Raw genomic sequence first — 20,623 nt, 5'->3', positions numbered from 1 at the left:
TACTTCATTCATCATCCTTTGGTAAGTGGCCCCAGCATTTTTTAGACCGAAGGGCATCATTGTATAACAGTAATTGGCGTTCTGAGTGATGAACGCCGTTTTGTCTTGGTCTTCTTCAAGAAGTGGGATCTGATTATAACCAGAGTATGCGTCCATGAATGATAGCATTTTGAATCTGGACGCGTTGTCAACCAACTGATCGATGCTAGGAAAAGGGTAAGCATCTTTTGGACAGACTTTGTTTAGGTCAATGTAGTCAACGCACATTCGCCATGCGCCGTTTGGCTTTTTTACCAATACTGGGTTGGATAACCAAGTTGTGTACTTGATTTCCCTGATGAACCCGGCGGCGTATAGCCTTTTGACCTCTTCATCAATCACACTCTGGCGGTCGGGACCGAATTTCCTCTTTTTCTGGGCGACTGGCTTGGCTTTGGGATCCACCGACAAACGGTGGCAGCAAACGTTTGGATTGATACCTGGCATGTCAGACGGCTTCCATGCAAACAAATCTTTGTTTTCCTTGAGCAACTTGATTAACTTGTATTTCATCTCTGGTTCGATGGTGGCCCCGATGGTTGTTGTTTGATGATCCGCATCTCCTAAGACAACATGTTCCAATGCTCCATCCGGCGTGGGTCTGTCATGTTCCACGCGCGGATCGTCTCTAGCGTCAAATTCTACCAAAAAACATTGGTCACGCTCTTTTGACTTCTCGCCGAGATTTCTTTCTGATGGCGACGTCGTCCCCTGCTTGAGCGCCCTTTCATCACTGAAGCTAGCTTTGGCCATTGGCCGTAAGGATATGTTGTAGCAGCTTCGGGCTATCGTCTGGTCTCCTCGCACTGTGGCGACTTTGTTCGGGCAACGAACTTCATTGCCAAGTGGGGGTGTGAAATGCTTGCCTCGAAGGCAGCAAACATCCTTCTACCAAGAATGGTGTTGTAAGCTGATGGGGTGTCGAGCACCAAAAACTGGATGTCTGCGGATCGTGAGGTGGGCGGCGTTCCAAGGGAGAGCCGCAAGGTAATCACTCCCAGTGGCTTTGTGGTGGTAGCGTTGAAACCTGAGAGTTCACCTGTAACAGGAGTTAGACTATCAACAGTGAACCCTAACGCTTTAAAGCATGGTAAAAACAAAATATCGGCTGAGCTGCCGTGGTCAATAAAAACGCGATTAACGCCGAAGTTGGCGATTATAGCTTGAATGACGAGCGGGTCGTCATGTCCTGGGAGGACGTCGCCTAAATCGCTGGCGTCCCAGACAATTTGAGGCCTTGTTGGACTAGGACTGTGCTTTTCTTTGCTGATCACTTTGCCAGCGACCGCCAGACACTGCTTCAAGTGTTTCTTTCTAGCGTTCGCAGTCTCTCCTCCTCCACTCAGCCCGCCTGAAATCATGTTGATCACCGCGGCTGAATCTTCGTCTACTTCTTCGCGCCTTCCTCTACGGTCTGGACTTGATTGCGCTCTACGATTCCTGGGGGAATCTTCTCTCCTGTCACGATTGTAGGAGGGTCTGGATCTAGGTTGACGCGTTCTCCTTCTTTCAGGCGACTTGCTGCGCTCTCGATATCGCCTCCCTGTTCCCGAAGGGCGTGAGCCGTCTCCTCCTCGCCTCTGCATTCCGCTTTTGATGAGTTCATCGATTTCGTCTTTGAGGTGCCTGCACTGGTCAGTGTTATGACCGTTGCTGCGATGGAACTTGCAGTACATGATGTTTTCTTCAGGCGGGTTCTGAGACTGTTGGGTGTTCTTGGATTCTTCTTTATACTCCGTTTGTAGGACGGCGTGTGTCTGACGACCTGATGTATCACGCCCGGAAGGGCGGTTTGAATATTTGGCTGGTTTATTACCTTTTTTACTCTCTTCCATTTGGTTCTTTTGTTTACCGAGTGCCTTTTCTTGACCGTGGGTGTCCTCGACTCGACTTCCTTTGTACTCTTTGATTCGCATGTACTCCTGGGCCAACCTCTTGACTTCTTCCAGGTCAGTGATCTCGTGGCGGGCGAGCTCGTACGCGAACGCACCTTGCCGTAAACCCGAAAGAAGTATATGTACCTGTACTTTTGGGTCCAGGCCTTGCACTTGTAGGGCCTCCTTATCAAAGCGATCTAAAAAGGACCTGAGGGATTCGCCTTGTTGTTGGCGTACTTTTTCTAGCGAGTGGACGGATTTCGGCACGGGGCAACTGGTTGCAAAGTGAGGCTGAAACTTGCTTGCCAACTCATCCCACGAAGCGATACTACCAGTCGGTAGAGTAGTGTACCATGTTAAGGCTCGTCCCCCAAGTAGCGTGGGGAAGGTCCTGCACATGAGGAGATCGGTTTCACCATGGAGAGTCATGGCTGCCTCAAACTTCTGGATCCATTCAAAAGGATCGGCATCTCCGACATATGTGGTGATATTGGAGGGTCCTTTGAAACCAAGGGGTATGGGAGTTAACCGGAGGATATCAGTCAGGGGTTTGTTGCGCCCTGACGTATGAGCTGGCGTGACTCGTAGGTGGTTGTTTCGGGGGGGCGGTCCATTTGCGGTTGAGGAGCTTCAACGGAGTAGGAGAGGGCTGGGGCGTGATTGAAAGGTTGTTGGGCGGCATATGGTTGCTGACCCTGGATTTGATAGGACACTTGGTGTAGTGGAACGGCCGGATTTTGGGGTTGGGCAGCGTAACCTTGGAAAGGAAAACCAGCTGGGTAAAGCTGAGGGAATGGGGCGTATGGTCCCATAGGGAACGGGGTGACCATCGGTGTTCGGTAATCGTTGTGCATGGCTACTGGTAGACTTTGGGCTGGTAGCGGACGATGGGCTCGTAGGACGGGAATGACTGGTGGGGCAAAAGTGTGAAGAGGCATACCAAAGCGAACTCCTGGTGGCGGGGGTTGGTCTTGTATCAAGTTTTCTCCTTGCATTTCACGCATAGGCGCGTGATGGTTTAACTGTGCTATCCTGGGTTCGACTGCTTGCATCTGTGGACCGACGGATTGTAGTACTGGCTGGAGCATCTCGCCGGGGGGTCTCTCGGCTAAGGCTGAATGCATCGATGGCGGGGAGTTTGAATGTATTGTTTGTACGTGACCGTCAGGTGTAACAGCCCTGGTTTGTTCTGCTCTTCTGGTTGTGACGACCATGTTTGTTACCAAAACGTAAAACACGTCTTGTGGATCTTTGGTAGGAGAATGGGAATAGAAGTTTATAGTTTCCCACAGACGGCGCCAATGTACCGTTAGGTTCTGTGAGCCCACTATGTACCCTATAGGGTAATGTTACTATATGGATTATACCACTAGGCGAGGTAATGACCAGACTAGTAGGTATAGTTCCAAGAGGCAAGCAAGTTAATAGTAATGGCAGATTAATAGCAAGAGAATGACTTGGAAGTAAATGGGCATAACAACAGTACATAAAAGATACCTCTCAGGTGTGCCCCGGAGGGCTATTTATAAGGGAAATGGAGCGAGCTGGTGAGGGAGAGGTCAACTCTCCTTGGGATTTACTCCCATGGTGCAGTGTTAGGCGTGCTGGCGCTGTCATTGTGGCAGTGCTGTGCCCTCTGCACTCTGGCGGTGTCAGCACCGGGCAAAGGGGGAGTTTCCCTTTGTGGTTTCTGTCGTAGTCGCCTTCAACGGCAGGCGTTCCAAGATGGGACATTTTGGTGTATGCCTTGGGCCTGCTGCTACGTTGGGGGTTGAGGGGGTCCATGTCAGCCCTAAGGGCTGACGTGGGGCAAGGCTGTGGCTGGGCTTGAGTGATTGGGCCAGCTGAGGGTTGGGCCTGTGTAGTTGGGCCGCCCAATATTTGGGCCATCCAGAACAGACAAGTAACCCCAAGCAGCACTGCAAGGAAACAACTCCTTCACCTCAGCGTTGTTGTAGATCTTCCTTGCAAGTGTGGTCTTGCCCAACCCACCTGTACCGATTATGGAAACTACTCTAAGACGTGAATCAGTTTCCTTGAGCTGCTTAATTACAGCACTGTCGTCATCAAGAACTAAGCCCACCACATGTTCCTCCTCCACGTCACTCCTCCTTTCACGGAGTGATTCCATAACTTCTTGTTCTGCTTCTCTTCTAAATTCGTCTTCTCCAATGCTGTATCTCCCCTTCTTTTCATAGATTTCTTCAATGCCGCTCTTGATCTTCTTTATCTGAAGATCAACGTCATGAAGCTCGATCAAGTGTGGTGACTTTTTAAACACGTTCTTGCTTCTGTGTTCGATGACACTGACAACGTAGGTGTCAATCACATCCTCAGCGTGACGGACAACATCTCTTATCTGGGTCGCCAATAGTTTCACAAAATCGTTGTCGCGTTTCCCCTCGGAGCTCTTGAGGAATAAGTCGATTAACTGGAGCTCTTTGGTGAGGGAATTAATTTTATCTTTTACCCCAGAAAGTGACTTATATTCATCCAGAAGGAGAGGTGTCAATTTCTCCATAAGGAGTGGCAACTTATTTAGCAAGAAACGAACAGCAATATTCGCCATTCGTGTCAAACAGAGGTTGATACAGCACAAAACTCAAGCGACAGAGAAGAGACAGCAAAACACAAAACTCAAGCGACAGAGGTCCAGGTTATTAACAAATATTAGAATTTGAGAGTATTTATAGATTTTTTTTAAAAAAGAATTTACTATTAAGGATTCATAGTATTGAATTTTAAAGAATTTTAATAGAATTCATAAGATTTGGAAGGACGATATGAATTTATAAAATTTTAAAAAATTATATGAACGATTTTGCGTTTGATTTGCGAAAATAATAATCATATATGAACAATTAACTTCCAAATTAAATATTAATGAATGAGTGTGATTTGCGAAAATAATAACGATTGATTGACGGAAATCAACGGTTAAGATATGAGTGTAAAAAGTTATAAACCAAAATAGGTTGTAAGTATAATATTCCCCATAAAAAAACAAAGAAATGCAATGAAATTAATAAAAAAAATAAAACCTAATATAAGTTTCTCAATCAGTAAAACATAATATAATTTTTCACAAACATCCAAAATTACTAAACAACAGTTTTTCACGTATCTAATGGGTTGAAATTTGTCTACTTCATTTGGTATCAAAGTTATGCAAAAAAATTAAGTTAATGCTTTTTAATAAATTAATTACGCATTTATTACAGTTATGGAAATAATTAAACATTTATTGCACAATAAGACGCACAATTTGGGCGTCACCAATGACGCCTAAATTGGGCAACACTCAGGAAGCAATTACGTCTAATTTAGGCGTCACTCCTCAGGTGTTGACACGTGTCATATTTTTATTCAAAAAAAAATTAATCATAAAACTTTTGACTCAGGTATCCAAATCGGATAATTATTTTTTTATTCCACATAACTTTTCGAGATCTACACAATGACATATCATTTGATATATTTTATTTATCACAAACATAATTTAAATTTAAATCAGGTAATCCTTCTTCCTTAAAGATTTAGAATATTTATTTAATTATTCCTTTATTAATACAGATTTTTCAAATTGATTTTTGAGTTTAAATCACAAATCAAATCTTTATTTTGTTTTCCTTATTAATAATAATTGTTATATTTAATTTAAATCACAAACTAAATTTTTTTATAATAAAAATATTAATTTAAATCACACATCAAATCTTGATTTCTTTTTTATATTAAATCACAAACGCAGAATTCAGATGATTCTGAGTTTAAAAATGTGACACATGTCAACGCCTGACACGTCATCAATCACGTCTAAATTGAGTTTCAATCAAGAGGCAATCACGCCTAATTTAGGTAATTTTATTTTTGAAAAACATTCATAAGTTATCATTAATTTCAGACCACGAATAATAACCCATAAGCTTATAGAATTAATCATTAATTTCAAAAATAATATCTTTCTTCCTTAGAGATTTAGAATATTTATTTAATTATTTCCTTTATTTCTACAGATTTTTCAAATTGATTTTTTAGTTTAAATCACAAATCAAATCTTTATTTTGTTTTCCTTATTAATAATAATTTTATTTTTTTAATTTAAATCACAAACCAATTTTTTGTTATAAAAAAAAAATTTATTATAAAAAAAATTAAATCACAAATCAAAATTTTATTTATTTTTTTATATTAAATCACAAACCCAGAACTCAGAGGCTTCTGGGTTTAACCGCTCTTATAATATCAATTCTTGCAAATTAAAATTGTGTTTGTGAAAAATAAAATATGTCAAATGAGATGTCATTGCGTAGATCTCGAAAAGTTATGTGCAATCAAAAAAAAAATATCTGATTTGCATACCCGAGTAAAAAGTTATGGCTTTCAAAAGTTTTATGATTAAATTTTTTTTTTTTTGGAAAAAAATATGACAGACCTGATAAGTGACGCCTAAATTAGGCGTGATTGCCTCTTGAGTGAGGCCCAATTTAGGCGTCATTGATGACGCCCAAAATGGGCGTCGTATTGTGCAATAAATATGTAATTATTTCCAAAACTGTAATAAATGTGTAACTAATTTATTAAAAAAGCATTAAATTAATTTTTTTGCCATCAAAGTTATACATATATTATTATAAGACTCAATTTTTTTAATTCTAAAAATAATTTTAAATTTGCATATAGAACCTAAAGTTCATGATAAAATTTCGATTGGAATTTTTTACAATTGATCTTGAAAATCTTGGAGTTTTTGTTTTACGTGATGAGAGTTTTCTAAAAATAATTCTAAATTTGCATATAGAACCTAAAGTTCATGATAAAATTTCGTTTGGAATTTTTTGCAATTGATCTTGAAAATCTTGGAGTTTTTGTTTTACGTGATGAGAGTTTTCTAACCATATATCATATGCATATTTTCATTGAATATTCTAAGAAAATTTTGAATCTGAAATTTTGGATTTAATTATATGAAAGTTTAGAAAATTTCTCAAAAACATTTCTGTCGATACATTAAAACCTTAAATTGCTTTGGGGCTTTTGAGAAACAAGTTTTTAGTAATCTATTGACAAAAAAATTGTTTGAAATCGTTTCCTACAGTGAAGGAATTTCATTCATGAATGTATTGTTACGAAATATAGGGTTCATATTATGAAAGTTCCAATCTTTCTTTATAAATTCATATTGTTTCATTGATGTAAAATGAAAATTGGTTTGAGGGTTTTACTTCCCCTGTTATTTTTCCACTATTTTATGTTATTTTTAATACAAAAATCACATGTTTTTGTGCAGAGAAAAACCGCAACCCATAACTTGAAAAATCACTTTTTAAACTTCCAAAATTTCTTAAAAAATGGCTCCAAAATATGTTATTTTTGAGATAGATTATATTAATCTCGTTGGTTTGTTATTTCTGGATTATTTTGTGATGAAAATCGCTCAAAAATATGCTCTTTTTTTTTTTGCAGAGCCGAATTTCAGTCAAATTGGGGGTTAGGGTGAGATTGTGAGAGAGACATCTTATTTATATTTTTTACTAAAAAGTCTCACGAAATCCACACCAATAGAAAATCAATTAAAATCGTCGAATTTTTGAATACCACGAGATTGTGATTCCGTTGTTCATAATCCTGATTGAATACCAACGGATTTGGACGTATTCTAAAATAATCCTTTAAAATCCTAATCGAATACCACGTGATTTTTTTTCAATCCATTAAAATATTAATCGAATACCAACGAATTTTTTTGTCCAAAAACAATCTATTAAAATCCTTTGGAATCTCAATCCAATACACCCTCCTAACTCTTACGTTAAGTCTAGCCCAACTCGTGTTGCAGCAAGTGAGTGTGTGCGTAAATTCCGCGTCAGATGCAAGGTTTATACAACCAACTAATCACTGCTATTGAGCTTACTTGTGTAAGAATTCTTTTCTGAATAACAAGAATGATTCAGTTTTCTCTCAGTTTCAATAGTTATCATATAAATATATTACTTACGGATAGAGCTGTCAAAATGGGTCAGCACAGTCCATTTAGTCCTAGTCCAAGTGGGTTAGGGCAAAAAAGTCCGCAGGGCCAAAAAGCCCACAATGATATAGATCCGCACGGGCCAAAGCCCTAGGGATTAGGGCCAGCCCGCGGGCCTTCTAAATTTTTTATGTATTTTTTCCACTACTAAAAAAGATCATATTTTATACAAAAAATCTACGTTGCAAACGAAAAAAAATTCGACGAAAAAATATTTTTTCGTTCGAATACTTTTCATTGAAAGCGATGGAATTTTTATCCGAAGAAATTTTTTACAAAAATAAATTTTTTGTCAAAATTTTTGACCGAATTTAGTTTCCGTCAAAAGTTATGATGAAAATGATTTTTTAAATATTTTCGATAAAAAAATTCCACCAAAAGTTTTGACGGAAAAAAGAATTCCGTCAAAAATTTTGACGAAATATTTTCCGTCCAAAATTTTTGATGAAAATGTGTCCCAATGAAAATTTCGACGGAAATACCTTTTTCAAAACTTTTGAGGAAAATGTTTTTGTGAAACTTTCGACGAAATTTAGATTCCGTAAAGAATTTTGACGAAATTGTTTTTCGTTGAAATGTTTTTCGTCGAATTTTATTACAAAAATAATTTTCGTCGATTTTGATAGAAATGATTTTTATCAAAAAATTTGTCGAAATATTTTCCGTCAAAAAATTTCGGTGAAATGTGTTTCGTAGAAAATTTCGACGGAAATTTTTTTCGTCAAAAAGTATGACAAAAATATTTTCATCGAAAACTTTTGACGGAATTTAGATTCTGTAAAGAATTTTGACGAATTTTTTTTTTTGTCAAAATTTTTTACAGAGATATTTTTCGTCAGAACATTATACAAAAATATTTCAATGAAAATGTGTTTCATTAAAAATTTCAATGGAAATGTGTTTCGTTAAAAATTTAAAGGAAAATATTTTCGTCGAAAATTTTGACAAATATGTTTTTTTGTCAAATATTTTGACGAAATTTAGATTTCGTAAAGAATTTTGACAAAAAAAAATTTCTGTCAACAATTTTTACAAAAATATTTTTCGTCACAAATTTTTACGGAAATATTTTTCGTTGAAATTTTCACTGGAAATGTGTTTCGTTTAAAATTTTGATGCAAATGTTTTCTGTAAAAAAATTTGGCGAAAATATTTTTCGACAAAATTTTTTACAGAATTGTTTTGTATCGAAAAATTTGGACAGAAATATTTTTCCTTGAAAAATTTGACGAAATTATTTTTGTTGAAAGTTTCAACGGAATTTAGATTCTATCAAGAATTTTGACTGAATTTTTTTCCGAAATAATGTATGTCAGTTATTATGGCCAAATCTTGTTTCGTCTCTATTTTTGACGTAATGTGATTTTTATCAAAAAAATTCGTCACTATTTTTGACAAAATATTTTTCGTCGATAAATTCTGTCAGTATTTGACACTTTTCTAATAATGTTACATTTAAAAATGATTCATATTTATATAATTTTCACATTTTAATACTGAAGATAGATATGTAACATTTAAAAATAATTCATATTTATGTAAATTGGGTTGAATATTGTAGCCTGCCGGCCAGCCCCAATCTAACCCTATAATGAGAGAGCTTTAAGATGGTAGGGTTAAAATGGTCCCATTACATAGAGGACTAAAATTTTATAGGACTTAATATTGGGCTACATGGGCTGGCGATAGGGCTTAAGCTCTTTTTCACAGTTCTACCTACGGATACAAGAAGGACTCATGTATTTATCATATACATCTCATTCAAGCAAATAAAAAAGCACCTATATGCTGCGTATGAGTCAAATTACTGTTTCCATTGTAAATCAAAATGTACCTGAAAATAAAAGTATGATAAGAAATAATTTTTTTATGTAAAACGCTTTACTAGAGCATGTTTGGAACAATTTTTTTTAAGTTAAAAGATATTTTTAAGTTTAAGTTAAAAAAAAAAAAAACTTAACAAATAAAGTTAAAAGCTATTTGATAATTGTATAAAGTTATTTTTAGAATTTTGAAAAAAAAGAGATGAAATGATTTGTTATTAGGGTAAATAAAAAATTAGAATAAGGATATAATTAAAAAATAAATATAAGAACTCTAAAAAGTTGACATACATCTTAACAAAAACTCCTACAGCTTTTAGTTTTTAACTTTTCTCTTTATTATAAAAAATAAAATAAAAATCGTTTTATTATAAAGACTTTTGTAAAATTATGATTGGCTAAACTTTTAATTATAAGGAAAAAAGAAGATAAAAATAAAAAAATGACAGCTAACAGGCCACAGATAAATAAATTATACTGACACAAACATATTGGCAGTTTCAAATAACATGTTTTTCCTTCTCCATAGTAGAAGCACCCAACTGCTTTCTAAACCCCATCAATCTTATGCTTTAGAAATTTGTATGTATAATTGTTTGGCTAACAAATGTGTTGCTTTCCACGGGTTAGTGACCCAACCAGACAATGAGCGTAGGTATCAGAATCATCAATATTACTCCTGAGAGAATTAGGTTAAATGCATAAAATGGAATGCAAGATGCACCGAGACACAATTACAAAGTTGAAATTCAACAAACTATTTTCTAATTCTTGAGAAGTATTTCTCCCGCCAATAATCCTTGAACTAAAATCTACCCGTTCAAATCAAAAAAAGGAAAGAAAAAAAACTAGATGGGCAATTGTTAAGCAACCATCTAATAACAAAATGGTGATCAAGTTTAAAGGGAACTACAAAATTTATAAACTTGAGCAGAGAGCTATTATGGTCAATCTTGCATTTTCAGGAAGGACCAAAAATGAACCTTTACATCTTTCCAAAATAAAGATGATTTTCTGATGAATCTCTTCCCCAAAACAATGTTTATCAATGCATCTGAGTCTCTTTCCTTATTTAACTCTTGCGTCCCAGTGTTTGAGCCTGAAGATTTTGGTTGTCTTCCAAGAGTCTGTCATATTCAAGTAGTAGATCTGCAGCTTGCTTTTGGAGGGAAGCAACATGAGCTTCAGCAGTCTCAACTCTTGTGTCCTTCTCTTCAGATTCCAACTTTATCTTTTTCAAACTTTCTGACATCACTGAAAGATCCTCCTTCAGCTGTTTTATCTCCTTGGAAGCTTTCCCTTCCTCTTCTTTGAGCTGGACAGTTTCTTTTTTAAGGTTTTCTAATTCTTCTTTCGAAGCTCCCGCGTTACTCCTTAAATTAATAAGTTTTTGGAGATAATGATGCATGCGATCAATTAGGAATCCAAGGAATAATGTAAAACCTGCAAGATCAAACTAATTTATTTAAGACAAGATCATCTAGCTAAAAAGATGTATGGTTATTCTTCACTGGATTAACAGCAGACAGACAAAACAAAGTCTAGAAAAATAGATAGGATTGGGTGGGCATCATGGCTTATTATGCACTTAATCATAGAATAAACTTGCTGAATAGAACGCAAATGATATTGATCACATGGCCAAATAAAACATCACATCCTCTATCAAAAAATAAATACATGAATAAAACATCACAACAACAAATGCAGATACTTCAAATACTTATCCTAGAATATTTGGTCTATACTTCAAAATCTACAATGTCAGAACCTTATTGCGATGATAACCAATAGAGGAAAACCTACCTAATAGTATATAATTTATCAACATTTTAAGAAAAAGCATGACGAAAGACTGACTAAATCCCTAATCAGAACTTCTCAAATTTCTACAAAACAACTCTATAACTAACAACAAAGAAAGCCAATAGATGAAAATTTATAGTATATAACTTAGGGTTTTGTTATCATGTTCCCAGCACGTGTTAAGAAGCATTTATTACCCTTCATTAGCATTGCTCATAATTTGGTTCAGATATACCGGCATTTTACAAAGGAGAAACTGGATAGTGGACTGACCACCACAACATATGTTTCCTCAAGGGTTTAGTTGGCATGTGTTAACTAAAAAACTTCCTACAAAAAGGTTTCAGGATCTTACCAGTAACCTACGAATGATTGATATCTATTCAACAGTTTGAGGGAGAGTGTTGTAATATTCCCACATTAGTTAGATTTGTAGTTTTTGTAATTATTGTAAATTAATTTGTGATGGGGATAGGTCGGGGATAGGTCGCTAGTTACCATAAACTGAGTCTTATTTTAGGAAAGTAATTATTGAGTTTAGCCTATATATTGTATTGCGTTGTACACATTTTACCAATTCATTCAGAAACTAAATTTAGTCCTTTTTCCTTAAAATCTTTCTACACAGATGCACAATTAATGTATCATGTTCTAAGATCTCATTCCCTTGCTGATAGTTCTTTGATTACTGAATTGCCTACATGATTAATATAACAAAACACACCAAATGACACATATTAAATCCACAAACAAATAAAATATAATGGTAATGAATACAAAAAACATTAATATGGTTATAAAGCTGCAGGAAAATAAACAAAACAACAAGAAAATGCTATATAAACCTAAAAGTAATGATAGAAGAGCTAATCAAAGAACTATATGAATATATCATAAGCAGAAACAATTTGGCAATTAGCTAATCACATTTACCTAGTTGGTCCTTGATACGATACCTCCACCTTATACAAAGAAATTCAATTCAAGCTGAGTCAGTAACCAGGCAGTTAGAAGGGAATATTCTCAATAATGACAACGGCAATTCAGTTAGAGGAGAGAGAGAAAGGATTGCTGACATGGAAGTTAGTTAAGAAGGCTGTATATATGTGAGGAAAGGAAAAGGAAGGGGCATCAGGAAATTGGGACGCACATGGGCTGGGAAACCAGATTTGGGAGAGACCTCTTGAAATTGATAAGAACTCAGCCAATAATAACAGAAAACAGAACTAAAGTCTGTATTTAGATGAAAACAAAAGCTTGCAAAATTGGTATTAGTCTCAGCAGTACAAGAAATTGAAGTAGATAAAAAATACAGATAGAACGGTAATGGCAGAAAATTACAAGTGAAAAACTGAAAAAGAAAATGATAGTGTAGAGCAATTAGAGAGGCTCTACTCACTCCCAAGTCCCAAGTCCCAAGCAATTTCCAAGATTATTCTCATGCTCCCAGCCCTCCACTACTTATTTAGCTTTTCCCTCCATTTCTTCCTAACCGTTTTCTGTTTTAGTCACACCTAACAACTCATTTGCTGACTCATCCAAATGACTTTCCCTAAATGCCCATAAAGGTAGTATCATATCAGTCCTCTAGTCAAAAGGCCCAGCAATATTTATCTTCATCAAGCATTTCCACACGATGAATTAGGGTGGTCATACAATGATACAATTGGTATTACTCAAGGGGGCTAGCCTGCCATGTGGAAGGTGTATGTCCGTAAAAAAAACCAAAGGAAAAGGACAACAGTTAGGAAGTACTTATAAAGGGTAGTTTTATGGGAAGGGAAATACGGTTATGGGTATAAGTAGTTGAGGTGGTCTTTGTTGAAGGGACTTTTGGGATTTAGTTTGTAAAATCTGATTCTATACTCAGAGGAAGGGAGAGTCTCCCTTGTGAAGAACATTTGTTCTTGAAATCTGTCTTTTAAGAAATAAAGCTCTCTTTCTTGATTCTTTCCTACCCATTCTTGTTGTTTCCTTTTACTATTAATTTCTGCTCACTTAAGGCCCAGAGCCACAACAGTGGTCCGACCTGCCGGATTCGCTCAGGGATAGATGGCTTCAATTGAGACAAGAGTGGAGGCTTTGGAACGTTCCATTGAGGTATTGAATCGGGAATCCAGCGAAATGGTGCAAAATCTGAGCGACATTCGTTCAATTCTCAAGGACATATCGTTGAAAAAGGACAGGGAGAATTCAGATGAACCATCACATAGTGAAGGACATGGCGCCAGTTCGGGTTCCAAAGACGATTCTAATTGGACGTCCAAGGTGGAGTTACCCAGTTTTGAAGGGTATGACCCATTCGGGTGGATTGCTAAAGCGGAGAAGTTCTTTGAACTTCAAGGAATTCTAACAGCAAAGAAGGTGCCTTTAGCAATCGTTAGTATGGAAGGAGGAACAATACATTGGTGTTAATTCTTAAAAAAAGTCGACCCAATCTTGATTGGGGAGAATTGACCAAAGCACTCGTGCAGCGTTATGGAGACAAGAGTCAAGGTGGTATCTATGAGCGATTAGCTAATCTTTGGCAAGAGGGGACGGTGGACGATTACATATGAACCTTTGAGGTTTTGGTAGCTTAGGCGGAGGATGTGAGCGAAGATCAGTTATTAGGTTACTTCTTGGCTGGTTTGCGTGTTGACATACGCTCGAAGGTTCATCACCATGATCCTCAAAACAGATTTGGCCAGAGACGTCGAAGGGAATTTTGACCAAGAGCTATGGAGGTGTGGGATCAAGGTTGTTTGGAGGAAGCTCTGAATGGTCAAAACAGGAACAATTTCTTCGCGGGCTGGGTCGTCTTCTTCTGGAATCTCTAATAACCTATTTCCAAATCAGAATAGTAGCGGGCCGAGGCCCAATCCGACTCAAGAAGCCAATTCTTACGACGGAGGGTCTCGTAATGCCTCACAGTTGTCATCTTTGACCAAAAATTCCCAATATGGAGCCCTGGTTTCTTCTCAACGTCGTTCGCGTGTGAATCGTCAGCTTCCTTATGATGAATTCGTGCGTCGACGCAAGGAGGGTAGGTGCTTCCACTGCGGCCTTCCCTTCTCTCCAAGCCATAGATCCGAGGCCAAAAAACTTTGTCTCACTATTCTTGGTGAAGGTGAATCTGAGGCTGGAGACAACGACATTGACTCGAAGGGCGTTCGTCAAGAAGTGGGTAATACAAAGTTAGTGCCGAATCCAGAATAGCAGTGGCTGGAGCTGTCTTTGTGGCCTAACCCAACCCATCACCATGAAGCTTCGAGGGAAGGTTCATGGCCATCAGATGTTGGTGCTCATCGACAGTGCCGCAAGTAACAATTTTGTGGGGCAGAAGTTGGTTCGAGCTTTGGGCCTTGATTGCAAGGAACAACCTTGAAATTTAGTACAACATATCACCCGAAGATTGATGGGAAAACAGAGGTTGTAAAAAGGACCTTAGAGATATATTTGCGCTTTTATTGCAATGAACAGCCCAAGGATTGAGGTTCTTTTTTGCCTTGGACAGAGTTCTGGTATAATACAAATTACCACTCGTCTGCCAAGGTTACCCCTTTTGAAATAGTTTATGGCAAAGCTCCTCCCTCCATTCTGAAATTTATTCCAGGGGAAACCATGACCGAGTTTGTAGCTCAAGATCTTTTAAGCCGGGATGAAGCTTTACGGAAATTAAGGTTTCATTTGTTGCGAGCTGTAAAGCTAATGTGCACCATACTACCTCTCCTATACAAGTTGGTGACCATGTCTACTTAAAGTTACGACCACATGCTCAGTACTCTTTAGGCTCCAGGTTAAATCCTAAGCTTGCAGCCCGGTATTATGGGCCATTTTTGCTTATTAAACAGGCGGACATTGTTTCCTTTCAACTGCAACTACCTCCTAAGGCCTGTATTGATCCCGTTTTTCATGTGTCCCAGCTCAAGAAAGCTGTGGGAGATCACCCAGTGCAGTCTTAGTTACAAGTAGAGCTTCAGGTAAATGCAGATCTGTATGTACCAACTGCTGTGTTGGACTGTAGTAGGGTCGTGGAAAAGCAAGGGGATACTAGGGAGCAGGTATCGATTCAGTGGCAGCACCACCCTCTTGAGGAGGCTTCTTGGGAGGACTTATCCACGACTCAACAGCAATCCCCTGAGTTCAACCTTGAGGACAAGGTTTTTCGCAAGGAGGTATTGATACAATTGGTATTGCTCAAGGGGGCCAGCCTGCCACGTGGAAGTTTTATGTCCGTAAAAATAAACCAAAGGAAAAGGACAACAGTTAGGAAGTAGTTACAAAGGGTAGTTTTATGGGAAGGGAAATACGGTTGGGATTTGGGATTTAGTTTGTAAAATCTGAGTCTATGCTCAGAGGAAGGGAGAGTCTCCCTTGTGAAGAACAATTGTTCTTGTAGTCTGTCTTTTAAGAAATAAAGCTCTCGTTCTTGATTCTTTCCTACCCATTCTTGTTGTTTCCTTTTACTGTTAATTTCTGCTCACTCAAGGCCCAGAGCCACAAATCTAAAGTCTTACAGTGTCAACTAAAACTAAGAAAAGCTAAAGTAGGTTTGAATATGGAAAGAGTAACTAGTTGAATTCAAAAAGTGCCTAGCAAAATCCAAGAAATACAACATGCATGGTGTGGTGTATTAACATAAAGGAGAATGGAGTTTCTAATTCTAAGTTATCACAGTTATTAATTGAGTAATAAAGCAAGTTACAAATCCTTCTTTTGACTTTCAACATAGTAAAACAATCAGGAAAGTTTTTATACTGATGAATCAAGTAAGGAGAAGGAAATGACATCCAAATATAGTCCATTAGCAAGTGATTCCAGTTTCAGAGGAAAAAAAGCACAATAAATGGCAAACAGCTACTCTTCTATAATTTCTTAAAAACGAAATCGTGAATAGTACTCATAAGTCTATGCTTATTACCAATATAACTAAAGCAACTCTTACAATTTGATGATACTCAGGTAACCAATCTGTTCATAATTATTTCATCATTTCATGACATACACAATTGCAAGTTTGCAAGATATTAGTACTCGCCTCACATGAATCACATAATCAGTTAAAAAAAGATCAATAAAATAAAGAAGTTAACGAATAAAGTCAAAACTCATGAATCATGATTATTACAAACATATAAATATGTAATGTTAAATACGTGCATTTAATCAAATCAGCTAGAAATCAATCATCAAAACTATTTACGAATAAGAGCTATCAATGATATACAAGTATAACACATACGGAACGCCATATGCTGATTAGTGAGTCAAAAGAGAATTTTTATGTGTGAACTTATAATAGCAACTTAATAATGACCAGTATTCCTTTGAGTTTTTTCTTGGCTTGAAGAGATTATAGATATAGTTTTCCAAAACAAGTGCAATAATAGAGCACCAAAACTTTTAACTTACTCAGGCCTTAATCAAATGGTTATACAAAGAAAATAATAAATTTGATCATTTTTGTTATGAACTACACACATTACTTAGAGAAACAAACCATCAATAACAAAAACCATATGCAGAAGAATATTCTTCTAGTGTATATAATTATGTTTCCATTGCAAGACAAAAGCTAAGAAAAAAAGAAAAAACCAAAGACCATCAACACCCAATAGCACATTATTTCATTATCTTTCATGAAAGATTTTAAATCTTAGACCACATTTCGTGAAGCGACCACAACATCGCCGTGATTGCATCCCGCATGGCATGCAAGAAGCCGCAACACAACCATTGCCATACTGCAACCAAAATTTATTGCTTTCAAGAATAAGCACACGCATTGATAATATTTCCTTTTGGTTTAGAGCTAACAGAAATGGTCAGCAGAAAAATCCATCAAACACTAATCAAATTTAAATACTTCACAACTTCAACTAAAGCCCAAACTAAAGAAGAGTCAAGCAAAAAATGCACATAAACACTTCTTTGCAACAATTGAAAATTAACACAAAATTTTACAGGAAGAGCCGCATAGCTAATAAAACCCATAAGCATTAAAAATTTAACACAATAAACAAAGGCTGCAAATGACCAAGATAAAAGGAGCATGAACGCACCCATGAGTGAAGCCTCAAGCAAGTGAGTTCTCCACAGAACTTGATCCATTGGTGACATAGTACCAAGCTTAGCACCTTTGTTCTGGATCTTAACAATGCTCATAAGGCTTGAAAGGAGAATCACAGACATGGTACCAGCAATAGTTTTCACTGTAGCCGGACCCTTACCCATCTTCAGCTGATCCAGACTCTTTATCACAAGATCTCTCAATGGCCCTATCTTCACCAACAAAAGGAATGCCAGAACACCCTCAGCAAAAAGCACCAAAAACAACAACTGTATCATCCTTTTGCTTCTAAAAAAAAAATGTCCACTTCACTCTAATTTCCAAAAAATCCTTACTTTTGCCAAATAGGGTGTTGTAACTTCCAAGCAAGAAATGAAATCTACCCCACAAACAAATTCATTCTTCAAGTTGAAAAGTACACAAAGCTAACCTTGAACCAAATAGAAAGAAGAACCCTCCTCACATCGCACTTACACCTTTATCATTTTGCTGAAACTGAGACACACAACAATGACCCACATGAATATGCAAACAAAAAACTGATATCCAACATGAAAGCTTGAATCTTTACACGCATTAATATCAAGGGCAATGCTTAAAATTCCACTTTGCAAGACACGGGGCTTGGGCATTCAAGAACTAATGCATATTAGTGGGAATAGGAGTCTGAAGTAGAAAGACAAAAGCTTCGAGAATTAAGAGGCCTTTAAACCCTTTTGAGAGAGTTGAGGTTTTTTGCTGGGAATCGAGAAGTGTGTCATAGGAAATTAAGAAAAGAAAAAGAGAGGAAAAGAGTCACTCATGGCAACAGCACCGCTTGAGCGTGACAGAGGTCATCGTTCTGTTTGTAGCATGCCAGGTGGCCGAATCAATATTTTTCCCCAAATGAAATGAAAAAAAGTTTCCCCAAAGTCTCCACTTTTTTTTTTTAAGTGTAAATTATTTGTTAGGATCTCAACAAAAATTATGGAGCATGTTTTTATTCTTTACAAAAAAAAAAATTATTTGTGAAACTTCTAAAATTCAAAATAAACTCAGACAATTAAAATTGTGCTACGTTTGAAATTTAAAGAAATCTCACGTTAGTTCCTTTAAAAAAAATTAATATTGATCTATTTTGAATTTCACATGAATCAGAAGTTGACTTTTTTTCTAATGGATTAAATTGGACATTGTGATATTTGTTGAGAACACAAAAGATACTTTACTTTTTTTTAACTAAGACAAATTTTTAAAATATATATATATAAGGATGTTTAAATCATTTTTTTTACTTTATTTATCATTTTACTATCTTGCCCCCTTTTTAAAGTCTTTATTTTTTTAAATAAATTTATATAGGATAAGATATTGATAACAATCAAGTCAAGACAATTGGAATTAAGAAAACACTAAACATACCAACAAAGTCCGGCACAATTAGTAAATGGTTGAGTCCCTCAGCAAAAGGAAATTAAGCCTATTTTTTTCTGATAGGTTCGATCTTTGGCCGTGTGTAGGGGTGTTAACAAGCCGAGCTTTGGTCTTAAAAGACTAAGCCTGTGTTTAAATGTGTCAGCATGACCAAGCCTATTACCTGTTATAAATATAATTATCGGCATGTGGCCTGACTTATTTACAAAAAATAAAAGTCTGGCTTAGCCTGTTCAAAAAAATAAGACAACCAAAATTTATCCAAAAAGAATATATAATCAACAACACTAGTAATTCCATAAATATTCATAAATTAAATGTATATCCAAACAACATAATATCAAACAAAATCATTCAAAAAATCTGTTTAACCAATAAAATGGGTGAAATGGATTCAGGAGAAAGAGAGGGCTATTACAAGTAGTATGATATATATATATATATATATATATATATATATATATATATATATATATATGGGCTTATCGTTTCTCAAGCTGCTTGAGATAATCTTATCTCCGGCTACTAAATCATAACCGTACAAAGATAGTTCAATGGTGATAAAGGAAGAGAGAAAAAGGGAATCATAACCATTCAAAGGTGAATCAATTGATATAAGGAAATGAGGTAGCCGGATTGAGCAAATAGAACGTCATCCCAGGCTTATGCTATTTCTATACGTCTTTTTGTCTCTTTTTCCTTTTTTTGTATTTTACTCTCTCCCTTTTTATCACTTTCTTTTGTCTTTCTCTCTGCCATAGAATCAAAAATTTTAAATTCTATCTTTTTCTGCATCCAATTTTTGAACAGAAAAAATAATTTCATTGACTCGAAAATAAAAAAATAAAAGAAGGGGGTTTTCTCTATTTTGTCCAAAAAATGGGGGGAATGTGGACTTTCTTGAAACAGTTTCCACGTGACTGTCTTACGTCCTTGAGCGTGTATAGATCCTGTTATTATGTCTCGTCGAAAACCCGGTTGTTGTGCATAACGTATTAAAGCCAATTCCCCATTTTTATCGATATTATTGTGTTCCTTAGTATCAGTATAAGTATCTTCATTTTTTGATTTTTTTAGTTTTATATATATATACACACTAGGCCTACCTGAGAGGCAATAAAGCCGAGCTTTTGAATTTGAGTCTGAGGCCTTTTTATTAAACGAACGTTTATACAAGTTCAAGCCTGGTGTCAACAATCAATTTTAGACATGTAAGCTTAGGCCTTCACGAGTCGAGCCAAAGACCCTTGGTTAGTTTAGCACCCCTAGTCGTATGTATGAAAAAGACTTTGTTTATAGAAGCAAAACTCACTCCAGAGATGTCTACACCAAGAAATGATTAGTCTTTGGTTGTCAGCCAGGAGATACCTTAAGGAAACTCAAAAAAAAAAAACACTAAATATTACTCCACGGCGGCAATTCGAGGATGTCATCAACTCCATAATACAAAATAAGAAAGAAGATAAATCAATTATCCAATTTTAAGATAAAAAAGAAAATACAACTTCGTTCCTTATCATTCATTCTGTTAGAATCAATAGCAAATGTATTGCCCCCACGGTAAGCCCAATAGAAGATGTATAAT

At 36.4% G+C, this 20,623-nt stretch overlaps 3 protein-coding genes across 4 annotated transcripts; all 3 read right to left on the bottom strand.

The window, feature by feature from the left end:
- Positions 1 to 824: 824 nt before the first annotated feature.
- On the bottom strand, positions 825 to 2,345 carry LOC133302540 (uncharacterized). Its single transcript, XM_061502328.1, has one exon. The coding sequence runs from the start codon at positions 2,343 to 2,345 to the stop codon at positions 825 to 827; it is 1,521 nt and encodes a 506-aa protein (XP_061358312.1).
- A 113-nt stretch (positions 2,346 to 2,458) lies between these two features.
- On the bottom strand, positions 2,459 to 3,130 carry LOC133302539 (glutenin, low molecular weight subunit-like). The gene has a single exon (XM_061502327.1). The coding sequence runs from the start codon at positions 3,128 to 3,130 to the stop codon at positions 2,459 to 2,461; it is 672 nt and encodes a 223-aa protein (XP_061358311.1).
- A 7,458-nt stretch (positions 3,131 to 10,588) lies between these two features.
- Positions 10,589 to 18,298, bottom strand: LOC133302544 (uncharacterized). 2 transcript variants are annotated; one of them, XM_061502337.1, is made up of 3 exons: positions 18,197 to 18,298; positions 17,618 to 18,120; positions 10,589 to 11,210 (listed from the first exon to the last, which is right to left on the bottom strand). In XM_061502337.1, the coding sequence occupies exons 2-3, from the start codon at positions 17,901 to 17,903 to the stop codon at positions 10,840 to 10,842; spliced, it is 657 nt and encodes a 218-aa protein (XP_061358321.1). In that variant the 5' UTR covers positions 17,904 to 18,120; positions 18,197 to 18,298; the 3' UTR covers positions 10,589 to 10,839. The 2 variants fall into 2 exon arrangements, with proteins under 2 accessions (XP_061358321.1, XP_061358320.1); XM_061502336.1 differs by having other exon boundaries at positions 17,618 to 18,232.
- Between the last annotated feature and the right edge of the window lie 2,325 nt (positions 18,299 to 20,623).

This window comes from Gastrolobium bilobum, unplaced genomic scaffold (assembly GCF_033153095.1).
Source record: "Gastrolobium bilobum isolate Gb01-03AN ecotype WA unplaced genomic scaffold, APGP_CSIRO_Gbil_v1 utg460, whole genome shotgun sequence".
Taxonomy (NCBI): domain Eukaryota; kingdom Viridiplantae; phylum Streptophyta; class Magnoliopsida; order Fabales; family Fabaceae; genus Gastrolobium; species Gastrolobium bilobum.
This window is presented reverse-complemented; position numbering and strand designations above follow the sequence as displayed.